This window comes from Corylus avellana, chromosome 5 (genome assembly GCF_965113065.1).
Source record: "Corylus avellana chromosome 5, dhCorAvel1.hap1.2, whole genome shotgun sequence".
NCBI lineage: Eukaryota > Viridiplantae > Streptophyta > Magnoliopsida > Fagales > Betulaceae > Corylus > Corylus avellana.
Window position 1 is genome coordinate 22,536,047 of NC_142494.1, and position 20,975 is coordinate 22,557,021.

Below are 20,975 nucleotides of genomic sequence, written 5' to 3' on the forward strand. Positions count from 1 at the left end.
GCAGAAAAAACAAAAAAAGTTTTATTAAATTACCAATATATCCCTGCTAGACCAAAAGGATGGTCACATGGCATCAGCCATTATGTACTCGAGAAAGGAAAAGAGCAGTAACGGAACCTATTTTCTTAAAAACTACTCTTTTCCAGTGGCCAAAATGCTTCCTACAGTTGCACCTCCTGGTTTTAAAGCCGCTTCGTAGATCAACCTATAGTACCCATAAAATAACAGTGGCATACAAAGGATCTATTAACTGCCACATGTCCAACAGGAGAAAAAAAAAAAACATAACTTAGAGGGCCTGAAGGACATGGACTACGGCCTTGTGAATGAATGTTACTACGATGGAGCACCAAGGTAAGAGGCAAGCCGCAATACGTCGCTGAATATTCCACCAGCCGTGACTTCGGCCCCGGCACCCGGTCCTCGGACTATCAAAGGCTGGCTTTTGTATCTTGTTGTGGTAAAAGCAATAATGTTATCTGATCCAGAGAGTTGTGCAAATGGATGATCTTTCTTGTATCTTTGCAGCTTCACTAGACCTTTCTGATTAACCACATCCACAACCCCGACGTATCTCAAGACCTTGAAATATATCACAAGCTCATCAGGAACAGAGGGAAAATACTTAAAAAAAAGCAGAATTAGAGAAAAATAAAATAGAAGGCACCATCAACATCAATGGTAGCAAAAATCCAAAATTGTGTAAATAACAAATTATAAAAACTAACAACTCTAATGGATGCTTTTTTTTTTTTTTTTTTGCACGAATGATAGGACACTCAAATGCTATATGATCCCAGGGGATGCCAAAGTGAGAGTTTAACCAGTTCACTTCATTCAACATTTAGAGAGACTAATTACAGCTATAAACCGTGATCATTTAAAATGGCTGGTTAGTTTAGCAATAACATCCGGCTACCCTTTTGAGTAGGTTCAAACAAGTAGTGTCTTAAAGATACTCACTTCCCCTGCATCCTCGGCAACCTGTCGATTGTTGGTCATGTCCTGATCGTACTGTGGCAGTTGTTGCAAAAATTCCTCAGCTGAAGCACTAGCCTGCAGCAAAATCATAGGGATATCCATATCAAAGGTGTATTTATGTACTCGGTAAATCGCTCTATGGTTGACAAAGATAGTTCTTACTCTTAATGGTTCAGGCACAAGGTTTTGAACGGGAATATCAGATAGTTCTAGCTTTAAACCAGACTCCCTAGCAAGGATTATCACCTGCGACAGATAAAAGAAATAAGACAGTTAACAGTTAAGTTTGGGGTTGTAATTAAGTATTATTAAGCAGCAAAAAAACAAAAACAAAAAAAAAACGGCATATGCTGACAACAGGCCTCTTCAATCAGCAGCCACAATTTTGTATTCCCTACAATGGGGACATACCAGCTACCAGGCTAGCTCAAGCTCACCCATGGTAGAAAGTTGAAACATCAGCAGTAGGAAAAGGGCAACAAGTTAACTATATTTTTCACAAAAGAAACTTTGAAATTTGATTGTTAGGTTAAGCTAAGTGGCTCTGCCTGGAACATAATCAATTTTTTAGACACTTGATCGAGCTGCTCCCAAAGGGATATCCAAGGGATGGTGTAGATTCAATGCACCTTTTTGACATTTAGCAATAAGTGGTGGCAAACAACGTACAAAATTCTGTTCCATTTAAAATGCAGCTGACAACAATTTTTTTTTAAAAGTAATTGCAAATTCATTAAAAAGCGCAAAGGCGCAACCCAAGTATACAGCAGACAACAAATTAAATAGATAATACCTTTCTAGCAACATCTGTTCCAGACAGATCATCCCTTGGATCTGGCTCGGTATAACCGGCTTGTTTTGCTTCAGCCACCACCTCACTGAAAGCTCGTTTACCAATAAAGTTGTTGAAGATGTAACTCAAAGTCCCACTGCAATAGCAAATAAAATATAAGTATCTGGTACACATCTAACCATCAATACTTTTTGTCTTAAAAAGCGCATTAGGTTTCTCTTTTTCTTTTCTTTTTCCTCAGTCCAGGGGAAGGGTGGGTGATGTTTGACACTGTTCACATTGAATCCCCACCTTCAAAATCTAAAAGACGAAGAAAAAGGGAAAAGGGATACTACATAACAAAACCTGAAGATGCCTTCAATGCGCAATATTTTGTCCCCAGTTTCTAGAAGACCTCGTAAAGTGCTAATGATTGGAAGACCAGCTCCAACAGTAGCCTCATAGAAGTAATGTGTATAGGATTGCCGTTGAAGAGCTCTCAGCTTCAAGTACTGGAATTGGACAGCAAAGATGTCACAATAGACACAACATGAATAATTATAAGGAAAAATATGGAATATATTATTGTAGTAATTATCACTTTCTTTTTTTCTAGTATACAGGTCTCTCACTTAGACGAATTGGTTTACCCTTGTGATTTCATTTCTATTGGAATTTCGTTTTTTATCATGTATGAGAACCTCTGAGCACTTATGGAAGATTCCTTAAAGTTCAAATCTTGGCTTTATATTGTTGATACAATATAAGAAACAACTCATCCTGAAAGTCTATGACATCAAATTACTGATATTACCTGATCAAGTGGTCCTGAATTCGCCTTTTTATTAGGGGTAATTACGTGAATTCCTTTCCTCAACCAATCATAATAATGACTCGCAACGACAGAGTCAGCTGTGCAGTCTACCAAAACAGTATTTGGAATAAAATGATTCCCATGCACATGTTGAGTGAATTTCTCCAAATCAGCCACTTCTCCTTTTTCCTTTTGAAGTTCTCTCCATCTAGATAGTTCAATACCCCTACAACCAGAAATGATACAGATTCAAGATTAATAGTCATAGAGTGAAAAATGGCTGAATCACAATGAATCAAACAGGCAACAGGAATCTAGTTAATCCACAAACAAGTCCAAGCATACGTTAAAGCACAACATTTACTCATTTTTAAGCACAAAATTCGGTAGTAGGCATTCATTAGACTCGGAGGAGAGTTTATTCTTAGTATCAAATTTTGAAGAGAAAAAACCATTTTTTTTCCTTTGTTCACTAGAATACAGAGCCAGGTGAGAAGCTAAATGCACTTAAAGACTGCTTTGTAAGAACATTAATGCCAATAGCTATAAAACCAATAACATGCATTGGACAAGAAGAAGCATTTCTCACCCTGGCTGAAATCATGCCATAATGGTGGTCAGGGGTTCCAACAATTTGCTGTAACATGTGCTCCAAATGGAAATTTGGATATATCTTTTCTTTTTTAAAAAAAGGTAAAAAATTCGGATGTCATATATCTATTCTCAGAAGTTCTATAATGTCAAGCAGAGGCTTTAAAACATAACTGCTTTCAATGGCAAAAACAGTAAAATATATTACAGATGTGCATGTCTATCTTTTGTAACAGCACCTTTATGATCATCTTTAAAAGGGAAATTATGTCACATAACCCTCATGCTTTCACCTTTTTTTATAGTAAAATCTCAGTTTCAATTTCATGAAATCAAGTCTCGTGCTTTAGGCATTTGTAAATCGAGACCTCTATTAATGTTTTCCATAAAATAGATAACAAAAAGGGCATGAAAATACAATTGTGCCCCTCAAATAATAAAAAAATTAATGTGTTATTTAGTTTAGCCTCAGTACTGGGCAATGCCATGAGGCTGTAGTGACAGGATTGAGATTTCAAGAGACAGCAATGCCAAGGAAAACTAACGGAATAAGGCAGAATGTTGGACTTGAATCCAGAAACAAGAACCAATTAAATAGAGTTCAAGTCAACCAAGTAATTCAGGTGCTTTTTAAGTAGGCACTTAGTTCAGCCTATACTGACCAAAAACTAAAATGCTCAAAATGAAGGTTCCTTCCATACGATGCATTCTATAACACATGGAGCCTGTGCAAGCAGAATTGTCTGGGGTGTTCAGAGATTTCTTTTAAGGCTTCGTTTGTCATATTGTATGCTGTTTTGGATGAACTTCTCAACATGGGTTACAATGTTACATTTTGGCAAAACAGGAAAAGCAAAGGGGGCCATGCTCTACTCAAACAACCATTCCCATTTTTGAATTTACTTGATACAAAGCTTTTGAAAGTAAGAAATTTAAATTCAAAGTTTTTCACTTACACATCACTCAAAAGCATTGTCCTTGAGCCAGTGATTCCCATAACACGCAGATCAATATTAAATTCTTCCTTAAGGACTGCTGCCTGCACCCAAAAAAAGAAAAAAGGAAGTCTTAAATAAATGAATGACATAAATATTAAAACATCTTCAAGTTCAGCAATTCAACAGCCTTAAGATTCATAACTTTAAAACCCAAACCACTGACTACGCAAGAGACCAAAAAAATAATAAATAAATAAAGAAGCATTATTATGCCTTGAATTCACCCCCTAACTAACGAAAAAAGAATTAAGGTTAAAACTGCTCTAATTTTAATATAATAAGCTCAAAAGTTATACATATATGAGATAACCTAAAAGTATACCGTAAATGTGAATTTATTTCATGTTGCCAGATGTTCTATTCAAATATATATGAAAAATCAAGGTAATTTAATGTCCAAAAATAATATGACATGGTATGAGGCATGCTAACACATATAAGTGAAAGATGGTAGGAAAAAATGATGAAGAATATGAGAAAATTTATCCAAAAAAAGAGAGCACCTGATCACTTAGCTGCTCAAGTAATGTGCTACCAATCAATCCAGGTCCAATAATGCCCATTGCTATGGTGGTTCTTGAAAGATAAAATCTAGAGTGGACAGCTCTTAGGGCCTTTATACAATCTTCTCGCTTGACTACTACAGTAATGTTGTACTCAGAACAACCTTGAGCTATAGCACGAACATTAATGTTTGCCTGCATTGTTTGAATTAAGAAAAGAGTTGGACTTTGTCATGGAAATTGGAGAAAATTGAATAATGAGCATAGCTTCACTCATGAAAACAAGTACCCAAAAAAAAAAAAACAAAAAAAGTGAAAAAGAGAAAAGCCCAATGCTGTAGTGCAACTTCATCAATGATTTCTCACAAATCACTTGTTTGAGCACACAGATCAAATAAGCCTCAAATTTCAAAGATGACAAAAACACATACAGAATTACATTAAAAAATAACAACCATAAATCAAGACAACTATCATATTGATTCATGCAAACATGGATGACACACTAACCTTCGCCAGTGCATTGAAAAGGGTGGCGCTAACACCAGGAGTACTTGCCATTTTCTGGCCAACAGCTGCCAAAATGCTACAGTTTGGGATGACTGCAACCTGAGCAAGGTAATTAAAATAGACAAATAGGAATTCAGAAAACTATAAACAAATACAATCAAGAATATAAGCATTCATATCATATCAAAAAAAATTTTAAAAAAATATATAGAAAAGCATTGCTCTGAGACTAAATTTCTAAAAGGGACTCAGCTAAGAAAGAATTATCATATGATAGTGTGTCAAACAAATGTGAACATAGTCTAAATACGTTGATGGCAAGCACTTAATGAAGGAACAAGCACGAATGAGCCCATCACCATATCATACTTAAGAGTGATAAACACAGAAATATAGTATCCAAACCAGGGGAAGCATCTGTGTCAGTTTAGTCCACTTAATGTGACCACAATGATTATTATTGTTTTAAATGAATAAAAAATCAATGATGATAACAAAGAAGGAACACCAAAATTTTACCAATACTTAACAGTATATCCAAGTTGCAAGTTCTTAAGTATTTGCAAGCCAAAAAAAGGTACAGGAAGAACAAGAAAGTATGTTCAAGTTTAGAGTCTTAGACACAGAACTAAGGGGGAAACTCAAAAACCAATGTTCGAACGTTAATTTCCACATTAATAAGCCAAGTGTTAAATAGTTCATAAGCCATTAAGGTAGCACTCGAGCTCACAAGTTTAGTTTAAGAAAAAAAAAACTGACAAAAAAAAAAAAAAAGATAGACTGACACAAACAGGCAAAGGAGTAAGTGATCAACTAAGAGACCTCATGGCTTTCCTTACATGGTCAAAGAAATGGGGCAAGCTCTATTTTATTCCGAGCACTCAATATAAGTGAATACATTTATGTAGAACAATGCATCATGGTCATGGAATTGGAATGATACCCACCCATTTGCTACTAAAATGAGGATACATGTTTTTTCTTTTATTTTCTAACTCCGATAATTATACAATTTCAAGTACCAAGTGTGATAGTTTTTGAAACCGAAATGGTTATTTGATAATGGTCCAAAGCACACGTACTAAAATAGCATTTAACCCCTTTTTTAATTCAGTGTAAGAGTTTTTTATTTTATTTCATTTTTTTAATAATTTTGAAGGATAGTTTGGTAAGAAATGTTCAAAAGTAGTCACGTGCAGCGCAGGTGACTACTTTTCCATCTATTTTGACACCAATTACTAACGGGTTGGCTTATTTGACAAGGGTTGGTAGTTCAAGGGGTCCAAATGTCACTTTTTAAAGTTTGGTAGCATAAGAGTAAAGGTGCTAATAGTTCAGGGGCTAAAGTATATTTTCCACCTTTTTATAAGTAATTGAAATTCATTAAAATCAAATGGCACACCTAAGTACACGAAGTATACAAGAAAAACACCTAACCAGAACAAAAAAAAAAAAAAAAAAAAAAAGGGCAAAAGCATCATGAAAGCTATAATTATGAGAACAATCACAGGCAACCATCCAAAGGAAAAGGGTATTAATAAAGGTCTTTAACTCTGCCACCGTCCTTTCACTGTCTTCAAAGCTTCGGAAATTTCTCTCTCCAAATACACCTCAACAAGCAAAGCGGAATCATCCTCCAGAAAGCTTCGCTTTGAGGACTACCAAACTGCCATCTCCAACAAGCGAAGAGATATCTCACTCAATGAGGCATGGCCCAAGCTAAACCGAACAAACTGAAGATAAGAGTTCCATTAGGCACTAGCTGTTTCACAATGAAGTAAAAGGTGGTCAACGATTTCCCTACTCTTCTTACACAAGCAACACCAATCTACCACAATGATATGTCATTTCCTCAAGTTATCCAAAGTGAGGATCTTACCAAAAGCGGCCGACCAAACAAATAAAGCCACTCTCAAATGGGCCTTACTCTGCCAAATACATCTCCAAGGAAAAGGAATGTTGTCATGCGGGCTTAAGACATTATAGAATGTTCTTACATCAAACAACCCTTTCTTGGAGGGGTTCCAACAAAACTTGTCTACACCATCTTGTTTTTAACTAATGAAATACAACTGATCGAAGAACAAAATAAAGAATTCTAATTCCCAATCATGCACTGCTCTTATAAAATTAATGTCCACTCAAGAGAGCCATTAAGGAACTAAAGATAATCTGCCACAAAAGCATCCCTTAAGCAAGCAATGCTAAACGATTCCAGAAACACTTCCTTAAGGGATTGCACCCCACACCACACATCATGCCAAAAACTAATCTTAGAGTCGTCACCCACCTCAAATCTAGTAAATCAAGAACACTCCTCCCCAACCTCTGCTACTGAATTTCCAGAGACCCACCCCATTATAGAATCTTTGAATCAATTAAACCAAAATTCTCATTGCTACTAATACAATAGTAGTACAAATTCATGCCACACAAAATTACTACAATACTATCAATTCTTTTTTTATATATAATTCATTTCATTGATGAGCACATAGGGGTGAAACACTATCAATTCTAAGTAGCTTATCACCACCTTGGACCTACCTCACTGAAATGTTTGCCTCCAACTTATCTCCTCAAATAAAATCGCCAACTCCTAACCATTTCCCTAGCAATCCCCCAAGTATGATGACACATACTAGATCGGTGACCAACCCAAGAAACCTTCCAAGTTTGATGAATCCTTGACAACATACTAATGATGATTTTCTATGGAAAAAACAAAATAAACCACAATGCACCCTAACATGCAAAATAAAAAATAAAGTTTCGTCCAGTAAATTTTAAATAGTTTCTTAAACGTTAAATCTCCTATAATTAGGCCAAGAAGTATAAATCAAAGTTAATCACCTGAGATAGACGCCCAGCATCCAAAGCTTGACGAAATCTAGACTTTAATGCCTCAGCAACAGCTTTTACTTCCTTCTCAGGCACAGCAAAGCACACAGAATGCTCGCTACTAGCCTAAACACCCAATTAATGAGCATCATCAATGTTGTACAATTTCAAACTACAATAAAATTGAAAAGAGAAGACCGAGGAACCTGAGATATCATAATAACATTGGCTCCCACATCTTTTACAGCACCAAAAATAGCATGAGCTGTACCTGGAACACCAGCCATTCCAGTTCTGGGAAAAGTGAACAATGAAGAGTTAGAAGGAATGTTATAAATGGGGATAAAAAATAAGTACAGGACAATTTTATGTATAAATATAAGACATTTATAAAGACAAAGAAATAGGCAGCAACAATCACTGTGATCCATGGCTCACCCCTCAACATTTACAAGGGCCAAGTTGTCTATCGTTGCAAATCCTTTGACAAGAGACTCCACATTTGGGGCGCCTTCTTTGTCATTGAATAAAGGGTGGCAAATCTTCGTTCCAGGAGCAGAGAGGTTGAAAATATTCCTTATTATAATTGGAATGCTATATTGCATCACTGGAATTATGGTGCGAGGGTGTAATACATTTGCCCCAAAATATGACTGCACTTTTTTGAAGTTAATGTTAAAAATGTGCATTTAGAAATTCTCAACAACTTTGAGAGATGTGTGGTCAAGCTCACCATTTCCCAGGCCTCTTGATAAGATAGTGTCCTCAGAATCACTGCCTCACTAACTGCAGAAGAGATGATCCTCAGCATTGAATCAAACCCACATTAATGTTGCTTTAGAACATTCCAGAAAAGCATTGTTCCATTATTAGAATGATTTTGCAAGCAACATAGCTAGAGATAGATCTCTTGTAAACATTTACAACCATTGATAAATTCTCAAGTATACATTCTAAAATACAAGTAATTGGTAACATGGAAGACAAACATCAAATGAGGGCCAGCACAAACCTTTTCTGGGATCTGCACTGTAAACACCATCAACGTCTGTCCAAATTGTGACTTGACCAGCCCTGAATAGAGCACCCATGATAGCTGCAGAGAAGTCACTTCCATCTCTCTTCAAGGTAGTAGGAATGTTTTGCAATGTGCTAGCAATAAAACCAGTTGCAATGATTATCTTAGACGGATTTTGGGAATACCATTTCTCGAGTCTTTTGTCAGATTCTACGTAGTCAGGATCAACTTGATCAGTACTAGTAGGATTTACAATAAGGACTTCCCTTGTATCCATCCAGTTGCAGTCCACTCCATTCTGCAGAAGAAAAAAGAAAATGAACGCAAAATACAACAGGTATATACAAAATAATTGGAAAAGTTACATTTAGCAGACACTTTAAATAATGAGCAAACAATAACCAGACCTTTCTAACAACAGATGACAACATCTGAGCAGACCATAGTTCTCCATGTCCTACAACAAAATCCACAAAAGATTCTGTTGTATGACCAGCTGCAAGTCACAAAGCATGGAAGTCAATATTATATGTAGAATCCCTAACTTGGGAGCTTACCCAATATGAACCAAAAATCAATAGTTGTATGGTATGAGTGTGCATGCAGGTCAGTAAATGAAATCAGAAAATGACAAATAAGAAGGAATCATTTACAAACGGCTAAAAGTTGCAGCAAAATAGCAACATCTTTTTGGTAAGTGCAATATCAAACTGTACTTTAAGCCAAAGTCATGAACCAAGAATTAAGAGTGCATCTCTTAAAGTTCAAAGCATATATTATTATTGGACTAGCAAGAACATTGCATATCTAATACTAAAAGTTTGACTAAGGTGTAATACAGAGAAATGCCAATGTGCCTAGAGATATAACCCAAAGAGCACAATCATTACCATTAATTCCATACATAACCCAAAGTGCACAGTCAAGTTGCAATTTGAGCTTCTTAGAATCACTTATAAAAGCCCAGTCTCCCGTACTCAAATCCTTGACGTCCTCATCAGGATCCACATTATGTGGTGTCACATGGCATTATTAGGTTGCTTTACTACCATTTGTAATGATCTAGGGAAAACGCTAGCCAAAAGGATTAGTCAAGTTGTAATTAGAGCTCCCTAAAATCACTTATAAAGGCCAGTCTCACACCTAGTAAGGAACCAATGTGAGACTTAACACCTATGAGCACCTTTATAATCTACTCACTCAATTTAGACAATCAAGCCACTCAATTTGGGCAATTCATCTTCCTAGCATGGGACAAACTTTCTAAGTATCACAATATACATCCTTAATGCAAGTCAAAATTCAACTCACAGAGAAAAAAAAAAAAAAATCCTCTTTTTCTCCATTCAGCTCTATCAGAAGCCATATCCTTCATCACAATTTCGACTAACATGTTTTTTTTAATACACCTATGAAGTATTGTCCATAGCAGAATTCCAAGGTTATATCCTAACATTAAAGGTGTGTTCAATACACATCCCGCACTATTGAAGAAGAACTAGATTCATCTTAAATGTAGTAAAAGAAGCCATAAAAGTTTTTTTTTTTTTTTTCTTTTCTTTTCTTTTCTTTTCTTTTTTGCTTGGTAATTAACTTACGAGTCCGATGGGATTTGTATATTCTAGGTTTAAAGTATGTGCTCTTTAAGATTCCATAAATGTAATAGAGATAGAATATCATACTTGCTTGAAAAGAGAACCAATGAAAAGGGAAAACAACTTCTCTCTGGCTAACACATGTCATGTCATGTCATGTAGCTAGTGGTACAAATATATATGATAATTATAAATATGAACTCCCTGACTATCTTGAGTTCACTGATAGATTCACGCCCACCACTTCCAAGAAACTCTATTCAGAATTGTGAATGAATTGGACAGCCACCAATTTCAAGATGTTCACCACCAACAAGAAATGAATAAACAAATAAATAAGAAGCAATATCAAGATAACATGACAGATCCAGTTGCATATGAGCGATTATGATACAGGCTTGGTTCCAATCTTTAAGCTGAATAGTACAATATCAGGCATGGGTTTGAAATATAGTACATTATTAAGAGGATAGGGGTTAGGCCCAAAAATTATATTCTCACACACACACACACACACACATGTAAATACCAAGAGAGAGAGAGATAAAGTCTCATACCTATATATATCGCACGAAGCATTGCTTTAAGGTTACTGATGTCATGATGCAACCGTGATAAGAAACTAGCAAGATCATCCCCATCTAGTAGGTCAAGTGCAGTTGATTTGTGCTTCTCTAAGACAGCATCCAATGCAGATATATAGGACTCATCCCGTGATTGAGCTTTGTCAATGAGGTCATACATCATATCTGTGACTTTTGACATTGCAGAGACAACCACTAACTTCCTTTCTGAATCATCGTTAACAATAATATCCGCTACATTTTTAATTCTTTCAGAGCTTCCTACGCAGGTACCACCAAATTTATGAACAGACCATGTGTCACCTTTGGGGAGCTGTACCTTTTCCGCAGATTCATCCAGTAAAACATCTAACAGTGCATGGGGAGGAAGGTATGACAGACAAAACTTTACAGTTATGTTCAACAAGATCATAAGCAAAGTTCAAATATGCTATGACACAGAGGGCAGATAACAAACCTCTAACTGAAGTAAAAATGTGGGTATTTGATGTCCCTCTGCTTTCCCACCGAGAAACAAAACTCATTCTGATAAAATTAAAATAAATAAATAAATAAAAAGCTTCATAAATATATAAACAGCATAATAGTGGGAGACAATATTTGAAGAAAACCTAGAGGGTAAACTTTGATTGACACTGGATATCTACGAAGTAGAAACATTATAAAAAAACGAAAATTAAAAAATTAAAGGACATGTGAGGAGGTAACCATGCAATCCACATAAGATACTAAATTTCCTATCTGAACAGGAAGATATTGTTCAAATAAGAAATTGCAGCAACCCAATAGTATGAATGATTGGACAATACAAATAAAATTATGAAGCATACGCAAAACATGCTACAACCTGTTTCTTAAGTATTGGTACTATCACTAATCATACACCATGGAATTAAAACTTTGAAATTCATTCATAATTGAATATTGTTCAAATAAAGAAACCTTTTCTGCAACTATATGGAGAAACCACTAGTGGTTTTCCAAAATAAATAAGGTATTCTGAAAATTTCTAATCCCGCAGGGTGCATGAGTTAAATTAATGAGCAATATGTGTGTCTGTGTCTGTGTACGTACATTAAGGAAGATAGACCAACCCTTTCTCTTTTCCAGCATAACCAACTTTTAATCAATTTCTTAATCAAACCTCACTAGTCTCCCTCTCAGTCCCCAAAATCAAATTCAACCACTCTTGGACACACAACTTCAACTCAAGTATTCTCTCATGGTCATTATTCAGTGCGAATCCTGGGAATGAAGATCTAGATACAGTCCTTATTTTAAAACTCAACTCAACTCAACTAAGCTTTAAAACCAATCAAATTGGTGCATATGTAGCTTTTGGCAATTGATAGGGGTCGGGCCAACATTCTATCCTATTCAAAATTATACTCTTTGTTACCTTCCTATTTATCATTACATTTCTCATATCGTCCTCTGATGTTGTTTGCGGCCTCCCTCGACCTCCTTTCATTGTGTGAACTGAAATAAATTATTCTTTCTCATTTTGCAAAAAGAAGCCGCTCTCAAGAACCAACCCTGTACACTTGCTCTTCATAGCCAAAGACTTATACCATTGCATCAGACAATGGCGCCCAAGTATTATCCCATCTCCTACATGAATTCAGCTCTAGCTATGGTCAGATTCCATACTGCGATAAACTGATTGCATGAGGCGCATGCAAGTAACCATAAAAAAACACAGCCAAGCCATCCAACTATAACGCTTATATCTAAAATTGAACAAACAACAACTTCAATCCCGTTTGGTTGGTGAGAAATTGCAGGAAAATAAACCAAACCCAAACCCAAACTTGAGATCTTTTTCTTAACAATCTCTTCATTCATTTGCTTCACTTTTCGGGAACCAGACAGAAAATAAAGCTGGAAAAGCAACGAAGGAAGGTGAAAGAAAAGTGAGCATACCTGCAAATAGGGGAGCGGCGAGGAAGGGGGAGTGCACGGCATTGCGATTGGCAGATCTTCTTAGGCTTCGCGTGGTGAGGCAATGACTTCGGAGAGAGAATGTGCGGCGAGTGAGAGATCGCAGCTGAGAGCGAGGCCATGGCTGCGCTACGAGAGAAAGAGAGAGAGAGAGAGAGAGAGAGAGTCTGGATTCTGACTCTGTGTATTGGCGGCTTTTGTATATGAAAATGATTCGGCTCCACGAATGGGGATCACATCAATTATCAAACAATTTGGCAGTTTCCTAATTCCGCTGGGAATTTAATTGTCTAAATAAAATTTAATTTACTTTCCTATTTATTAAAATTTAACTGTGCAAATAAATTTAAAATTATTTGATTATTTACAGGTCAATTTCATATCTTTCTTATTAAGAATTTGGTCAATTAATTATTATAAAAAGACACTTCACTCCAGGCAGATATTATTCATTTGCTAAAAGTTTTGCTATTATTTTTAAGGAAAAAATATAATTTGTCCACTCAAACTATCAGTTATTTTTATTTTAACCTCTTAATATTCAAAAAGTGATAAAGTAACTTTTTAAACTACCAAACAGTTACAATTTGGCCATTTTGTTAGTCATTATCGTCAAATAGGATGAAAAATTCAAAACTATGTCGTTTTGACAAGGTTAAGTTACTAAAATGTCATTTTGAAAAGAAAAAAAAAAAATTCCCACAAAACGACGTCGTTTTGAGAAAAAAAAAAAAAATGGTGATTTAGGGGTGGCCAGAGAGCCACCCTCAGGCCATGGGGTGTCCAACGAGCCACCTCTAAACCACCGTTTTTTTTCTTCTTTTTTCTTTCTTTCTTTTCCTTAAAATGACGTTTTGGGGACATTTTTTTAATTGATTTTTTTTTCAAAATGGCATTTTAGTAATTAACTTTGCTAAAACGACATAGTTTTGAATTTGTCATCCTATTTGACGGTAATAACTAACGGAGTGCTCAAATTGCAACTGTTTGGTAGTTTGAAGGTAACTTTATCACTTTTTGAATATTAAGAAACTAAAATAAAAATGACAAGTAGTTTGATGAGCTAAATTATATTTTTTTCCTATTTTTAATTATATACTTCAGATATTATTATCTTAAATTTTATTATCGTAATTTCCGTTTTATTGGTAGAATTATAAATTATTGTACACAGGGTGAACCAATAGAATCTTGCCACGTAAGGTTCACTTATCAGCTATCAGAGTCCTTCACTCCGTGTCAGTAGCTCAGTTCGTGTTTTTTTTGTGTTTGTTGATGCTCAGTGCAATGGTCCTTTTGATGGTGACTCCACTTAAAAATAAATAAATATTAAAATTATAGTGAATCTTAATTCTTAAATATTTAATTGCTTTTTTAAAAAAAAAACTACTATTCGATATTCATTTACCATCCAATTAGGCACGTGTTTACGTTATTCTGCTCATGATTCTATTCGAATAATCGTACAAGTTGTAGTTTGAAATAATAGATTCCATCCATTTTGTTGAGAATCCATTAAAATTCACCCAATTGAGCAGATGGGGGGAGGAAGATGAATGTAGGGTACCTTTGGTAAGTAGAATAAATGTTTAAAATTGAATGATTAGTCTTTGTTTGGTTAAATTTGTATTCCTAAAAGTAATTATTTCTCAAGTTGAGGACTATTAAATTTTGATCCCTTTTAGAGATTTATGAACTTATAAAAGTCTAAAATGTAATGAAAATCAAATTAATACACCGATCACTGAACCAAGTGAGCTCGATTTGAAATAAGAAAAATGCTACGAGTCAATATTTTCTTCGTATTTGACCTATTTCATCTTATAAATCAACCATTAGATTTATGAACTTATGTAGATCATACATACATCAATTGTGAACTACACAAATCTAATGGCTGATCTATTGAATTTATAGAAAAATATAAGCCAAATATTAAAAACTTATTAACCCATAGCATTTCTCTTGGAATAATTAGGTTGAGTCAAGTTTCACAAGTTTCTACACGAGAAATGTTAGTGATCAATATTTTCTCCATATTTGGCCAATCTCATTATATAAATCGACCATTAGATTTGTGGACTTATGTGAACCCCACATAAGTTAATGGTGAACTCCACAAATCTAATAGTTGGTCTATTAAATTTGTAAGAGAATATGGGTCAAATGGCAAATATAGAGAACTTATTAATCACTAACATTTATCTTTTTTGCACGGTCCTATTTAAGATAAGTTTATTGTGTTACTCAAAAAATGATGTAACTTGTAAAATCAACATTGAACTTATGATTGATCACTATTAAATTTTAATCGAATTGTAATTTTAAAAATCACATTATTTTTAGAATGACACGAGAGATACACAAAATAGACTTATAACATTATTCATTCAAGATGAGATGGCATCTTCACACATTGCGGTGAAAGAGAGAGCTTGTTTGTTAACAGTTTTGAAAATATGTTTATGTTTTGAAAATTAAAATCACATTTTTTTTTTGTTTAAATCAATAACAAATTATTCAATATATAAAACACATTTTAATCGTGGATCAACCAAAAAACAAACTTCTTACTTTTTCAAACCAATTTTTTCTTTTAAAAAACACCATTATTAGATTGGATCTACAGATGTACAATATCAGGCAATGATTTGAACGTAGATATATGTAGCATTGTTCTTAAGGAGTAGCTCAATCGATTGTGTACCACACTTCATGAAGCAGAGACTATTAGTTCGAATATTTTTCCCCCTCTTGTGAGGACATGTTAAAAATATATATATATATATATGTAGCATTTATCTTTCTTAATAAACAAAATTAAATTTATATTCAACTCAGCTACAAAAGTGGCAGCAATATTACCATAATGCATGATCCCCTCCGTTGTATAAAAAACAACCTTAACAATCAAATGTTTAAATCAGGTAACCAAGTTGTCTGCCAAAGCAGAGCCATTATGTATTAGTTTTTTTTTTTTTTTTTTGACACGGTGACATGAGTTGTAGTTGGTGCAACTACTCACACAATCACATTCAACACCAGCTCTTAATTAGGAAAAAAAATAAACAACATTTCTTCACTTGTCAACTATTATGGCAGGCCTCATAAAAACCACTTTGGCTGTATGTGGAACAAGTTTATTAATTTGCTTCGTCACCCTTCATTGTCTCCCCGTTGTGTCGACAAAGTGCTGTGATATGGAATATATTGTTAATCTAATTAGATTGAAATGGTGCGTTACGTTCTAGAAGAAAATTTATTTGTTTATCCATGGATTTAATTTGTTTCTAAACCTTTCATATTTATTTCTTACACTCATGTTATACGGGCTACTGTAACACTATTTATTCACTTACAAAAAGAAAATTACTTAAAACGTATCACATCAATCAATATTAAATGAGTGTGAAAAATAACATTATTCAAATAAAAAAATGACGTGACATTGAACATATATATGATTACTTTTTGTAGACTCAAGTGATCAGGTGTAACGTATGTTTGTCATATAAGCATTTACCTTAAAAAAAAAAAAAATTGCAACATGTTTACCCCGTAACTACAAAACAATTTGCAATGTTTTTCGCAAATTTTCAATTGTTGCAATGTCTCGGTTAAACTACTATTATGGTTGCAATGTTCTCCTTTAATTTGTGCAAAAAATGAAAAAAATAATCCTAATAACAAATTCAGAGAAATGAAATAAATACAAAAAAATTCAAGAAAATTGTTTTTTTTTTTTTATTTTGGGGGGGTGTAAAATGTTGCAACAATTGAAAGTTGGAAAGACATTGTCTAAATGTAATATAAAATAATAATAATAATAATATGCAATTCTTATGATTGATAATTTGATAAACCAAACCAAGTCAACAATGGTTTTTCCTCTTAAGGTAACAAGTCAAATAGGCCAGCAAAAGGCAAAAGCAAAATGGAATTAAAAAATTTTGGACATTTCCTAACAAGAAGTTTTGTGTGACTTGTTCCAATTACCTCTCAGCATTGAAACATTCAAAACCTCGATTGGGTTTCCTTGTAAACAATGTATACTTATTACGTACTGTTCGAATTGCCGTTGGATATAGTCTTCCCTTTTGACCCGTCAATGGCAATCATCCTCTCCCCCACACTTTTGTTGCCTCCATTTAGGTACCCTTTTTTCACACCGGGCCAAATCCCATAATTCCATCATGTGAAAACCAAATCCCCTCTTCAACATATATACATCACCTGCACAACAAAGTTTTGGCGCCACACTATCAAGATTTCCACATATGATAGTTTTGCAAGAATTTCTTTGGAGTTTTCGTTTCTCCGTCATCATCGATCACATGGCTTTAACCCTTTCTTCCCCTACATCTTGTCCTCTTTCATGGGTCGGCGAGATTTTTGTCGGGCGAAAAAAAGGGTCTTTAGTCTTTGAAAGTTCGAATCTTGAGAGATCAGAAATCTCGGCCTTCCCTTTATCTCCTGAAGAAAGCGGCTGGCATCGGGAGAATTTTCTTCCTCGTGCTGCATGCCAAGAAGAGATCAACACCGTCGACGCAACAGATTTTTGCGGCGAAAAAGGGAATAATGAGAAATCTGCTGGCATTTTCACGGTTGTTGATGATATAGTAAGCCATGAAGGGAATATCATGAAAGAAAAGGTACGTAGTATTAAAGGTGTTTTGTTGAGTGATATAATCCAAGGATCGGATTCTTTGGAAATGGTGAATTTTGGAGGCGCCAGGGCTGCCGCTCTCAAGGTGAGAAAGAGGCCGTCCAAGCTGGTTGTGCCGGCGTATAGCGCCGAGATGGAATTTGGTGAAATGTGTCGGAAGTTGACGAATAAGGAATTTGAGGTGGAAGGGAGAAATTTCGTTTTGGCAAGCAAGAAAGGAAGAAGAACGACGGTCATGGAAGATGGGTATGGTGTTATGCTTGATATTCTCGGAGATCCCAAGCAGGTGAGTAATCATACGTTGATATTGTTTCTGATCATCACAAATTAATATTACTTTTTAATACTTAGATTTTTTTTTTCTTTTTTTTTTTTCAAGTTTTTAATTTGTATTACAAATAATACTTGACTTATGAATAAATATCAGTTTAATTAATACCTTTGTCTGTCAGCCAAACCAACGGACGGTATAATGGGATGGTTTCGGCCACCCTACAACCAGTCTGGGTGGTTTCAGCCACCTTTTTGGCCATTAGGGGTGGCCGAACCACCCTTAAGAGCCTTGGGAGTGGTTTGGCCACCTTCAAACAGGTTGCAGTGGTGGTTGAAACCACCCCATAGCAGTGTGTTAGTTTGCCTGAAGGAATGGTAACAGAGATACTACATTGATATTTACCCATATATAAATCAAGTACATACCATTTGTGATACGAATTGAAACCGAGGCAAAACAAAAAAAAAAAAAAAACAAAAAAAGGTGAAACCTTAGGTACTAAAAATGTAATTATCCCTTAATCAAAAGCATAATCACTGTCATTTCTTCATTAAGAATGTGAAATTTGTTTGTTTATTTTTTTGGTTTTTCAATATATATTGAACGATGATAAAGGTTGATGACATTCTGGATACATTTGATGATCGGCAGGCACTTTTTGCTGTGATTGATGGACATGGAGGTCATGCAGCGGCAGATTATGTTGCTGAAAATTTGGGAAGGAACATTGTGAAATACACTGGAGAGGAAGATCGGCTAGAACAGGCTATCCGTAGAGGTTACTTGGCCACAGACAAGGAATTTCTTAGCCAGGTAATAACTGCATTAATTAATAAAATTAACATGTACATGAACATGAACATTTCAACCCTTTGTCTTCATAAACTATCAAATAATTTGACTTAATCTTTACAAGACTCGGTGGTTCTGGACAAACGTTCTGCATCCGTTATTGAATATTTTACTTATTCAATTCTTGAGATAAGAAGAAGAAGAAGAAAATTCAAATTTTTCTTAGAATATATATATATTCCACCAATATTTTATCTTGATTAAAAAAAAAATTGTTGATTTACAGGGAGTAAGCAGTGGAGCTTGTGCAGCTAGCGTGCTGTTGAAGGAAGGAGAGTTACATGTAGCAAATGTTGGTGATTGCAGAGTAGTTTTGAGTAGAAAAGGATTAGCTACTGCACTGACAAACGAGCACCGTCTCAGTAGAGAAGACGAGCGGCGTCGTATTGAAAGCTCCGTACGTTAATATATGGTTTTTCCTTTTACTAATTTTTTATACATATATATATATATATATATATATATATATATATATATATATATATATATATATATATATGCTTCTTTGTTCTTTTCCCCCTCTGATAACAATGCATGCAGGGTGGTTTTGTGAATTGCTGCAATGGAGCTTGGAGAGTTCAAGGGACGCTTGCAGTGTCAAGAGCCATCGGGGATTTGCATTTGAAACAATGGATCATATCGGAACCGGAGATTAAAAAGCTCCGTCTAACTTCCGACTGCCAGTTCTTGATTATGGCTTCTGATGGACTGTGGGATAAGGTACACCATTGTTAAAGGCTATATAGCAAGAAATTAGAATCATTAATTAAAATTAGTATATCTAATGGCATATATAAAGTTAATATTACCATACTTTTAAAAATATGGTAACCAATGGTTATTGGACAAAACTTTTTTTTCAAACTTACCACCCCTTAGAGCAATTTTTGCAGTCCCACTAAAATCATTTTTTAGTTATTTTGGTGAGAGTGGATAAAATCCTGCCTTTTCCGCCTTACCATTTTAACCCAAAATAAATTGTGAGGGAACAGAACTACTATGGTGAGTACCATTCACTCATCAAGTGAATTAGAAATAATATAAATTTTGTTCTCTCTTTCCTTATTCTTTGAATAAGTTTTAAAAAACATATAAAGAAGTATTTAATATATATATATATATATATATATATATAAATGGAATAGTGAAAGTTAATAGTTAAAATAATGAGGCTACTAGAGGCGTTTTAAAAAAGTAGATAGTTAAAATATAAAAAAAAACGTACTTTTGGTGAGTAAAATTTTGTGAGGTTGGTAAAAATGCTTATGATCTTTCATTACTTTTATAATTCATATCCTTAAATTTTAAAAAATGTCAATTTAGGGTTACTATTTTTCAGAAGTTTGCAATGTCAACCCTCTTATCAAAATTCAACATTAAATCAAACTACTATGAGTGGAATTCCCAAAATACTCCTACGATGTTAATAAAATTACAAAAATACTTTAAATTTGGGTATGAGTATTTTGAGAATTTAACTTCCTTCCTTAGGGTTTAACATTGAATTTGAGCGGAACAAGACGATTAACATTGCAAACTTTTGAAAGATTGTAACTCAAATTGACACTTTTTAAAGTTTAAGGGTATGATTGCAAAAGTAATAAAAAATTAATAAGTGAAGTTGTTGTTCTTCTTTTTTCACTCAAGTATATTAAATTACCGTAAAACATGTAATTCTTGTATATATTTATAAAAATGTACTTTGTCAATGCTATTAAAAGTTCTATGGCAATAGTTTAATAGAATGAATTTGATGAACTTTTTTTTAGCTTAGTTTAGAAAAAAACTTTGCCCGTTGTCAAACGATTCGAAAGTGTGAGAGCAAATAAAACGTTTAATGGTAAATAAATTAATCTGCTTATATGTGAATCTGCAGGTAAATGATCAGGAGGCAGTTGATGTGGTTTTGAGAGAGAAGAATATGTTGATGTCTTGCAAAAAGCTTGTCGATATGTCTTGTAGCCGAGGAAACATGGATGACATAACTGTTATGGTCATCAATCTTCAAAATTTTGTGTAGTTTCCCATATATATA

At 34.6% G+C, this 20,975-nt stretch overlaps 2 protein-coding genes across 2 annotated transcripts; one reads left to right on the forward strand and one right to left on the reverse strand.

Annotated features, from left to right (window-relative positions):
• Positions 1 to 3: 3 nt before the first annotated feature.
• On the reverse strand, positions 4 to 13,369 carry LOC132181324 (bifunctional aspartokinase/homoserine dehydrogenase 1, chloroplastic). The gene is made up of 18 exons (XM_059594498.2): positions 13,131 to 13,369; positions 11,665 to 11,732; positions 11,181 to 11,555; positions 9,436 to 9,524; positions 9,023 to 9,326; positions 8,744 to 8,796; positions 8,449 to 8,663; positions 8,217 to 8,304; positions 8,023 to 8,136; positions 5,170 to 5,268; positions 4,660 to 4,854; positions 4,115 to 4,197; positions 2,568 to 2,793; positions 2,120 to 2,265; positions 1,775 to 1,910; positions 1,144 to 1,227; positions 964 to 1,056; positions 4 to 582 (listed from the first exon to the last, which is right to left on the reverse strand). The coding sequence occupies exons 1-18, from the start codon at positions 13,268 to 13,270 to the stop codon at positions 337 to 339; spliced, it is 2,754 nt and encodes a 917-aa protein (XP_059450481.1). The 5' UTR covers positions 13,271 to 13,369; the 3' UTR covers positions 4 to 336.
• Positions 13,370 to 17,482: 4,113 nt separating this feature from the next.
• Positions 17,483 to 20,960, forward strand: LOC132182051 (putative protein phosphatase 2C 2). The gene is made up of 5 exons (XM_059595260.2): positions 17,483 to 18,100; positions 18,740 to 18,901; positions 19,167 to 19,337; positions 19,481 to 19,660; positions 20,817 to 20,960. Exons 1-5 carry the CDS (start codon positions 17,483 to 17,485, stop codon positions 20,958 to 20,960), a joined length of 1,275 nt encoding a protein of 424 aa, XP_059451243.2.
• The last annotated feature ends 15 nt before the right edge of the window (positions 20,961 to 20,975 follow it).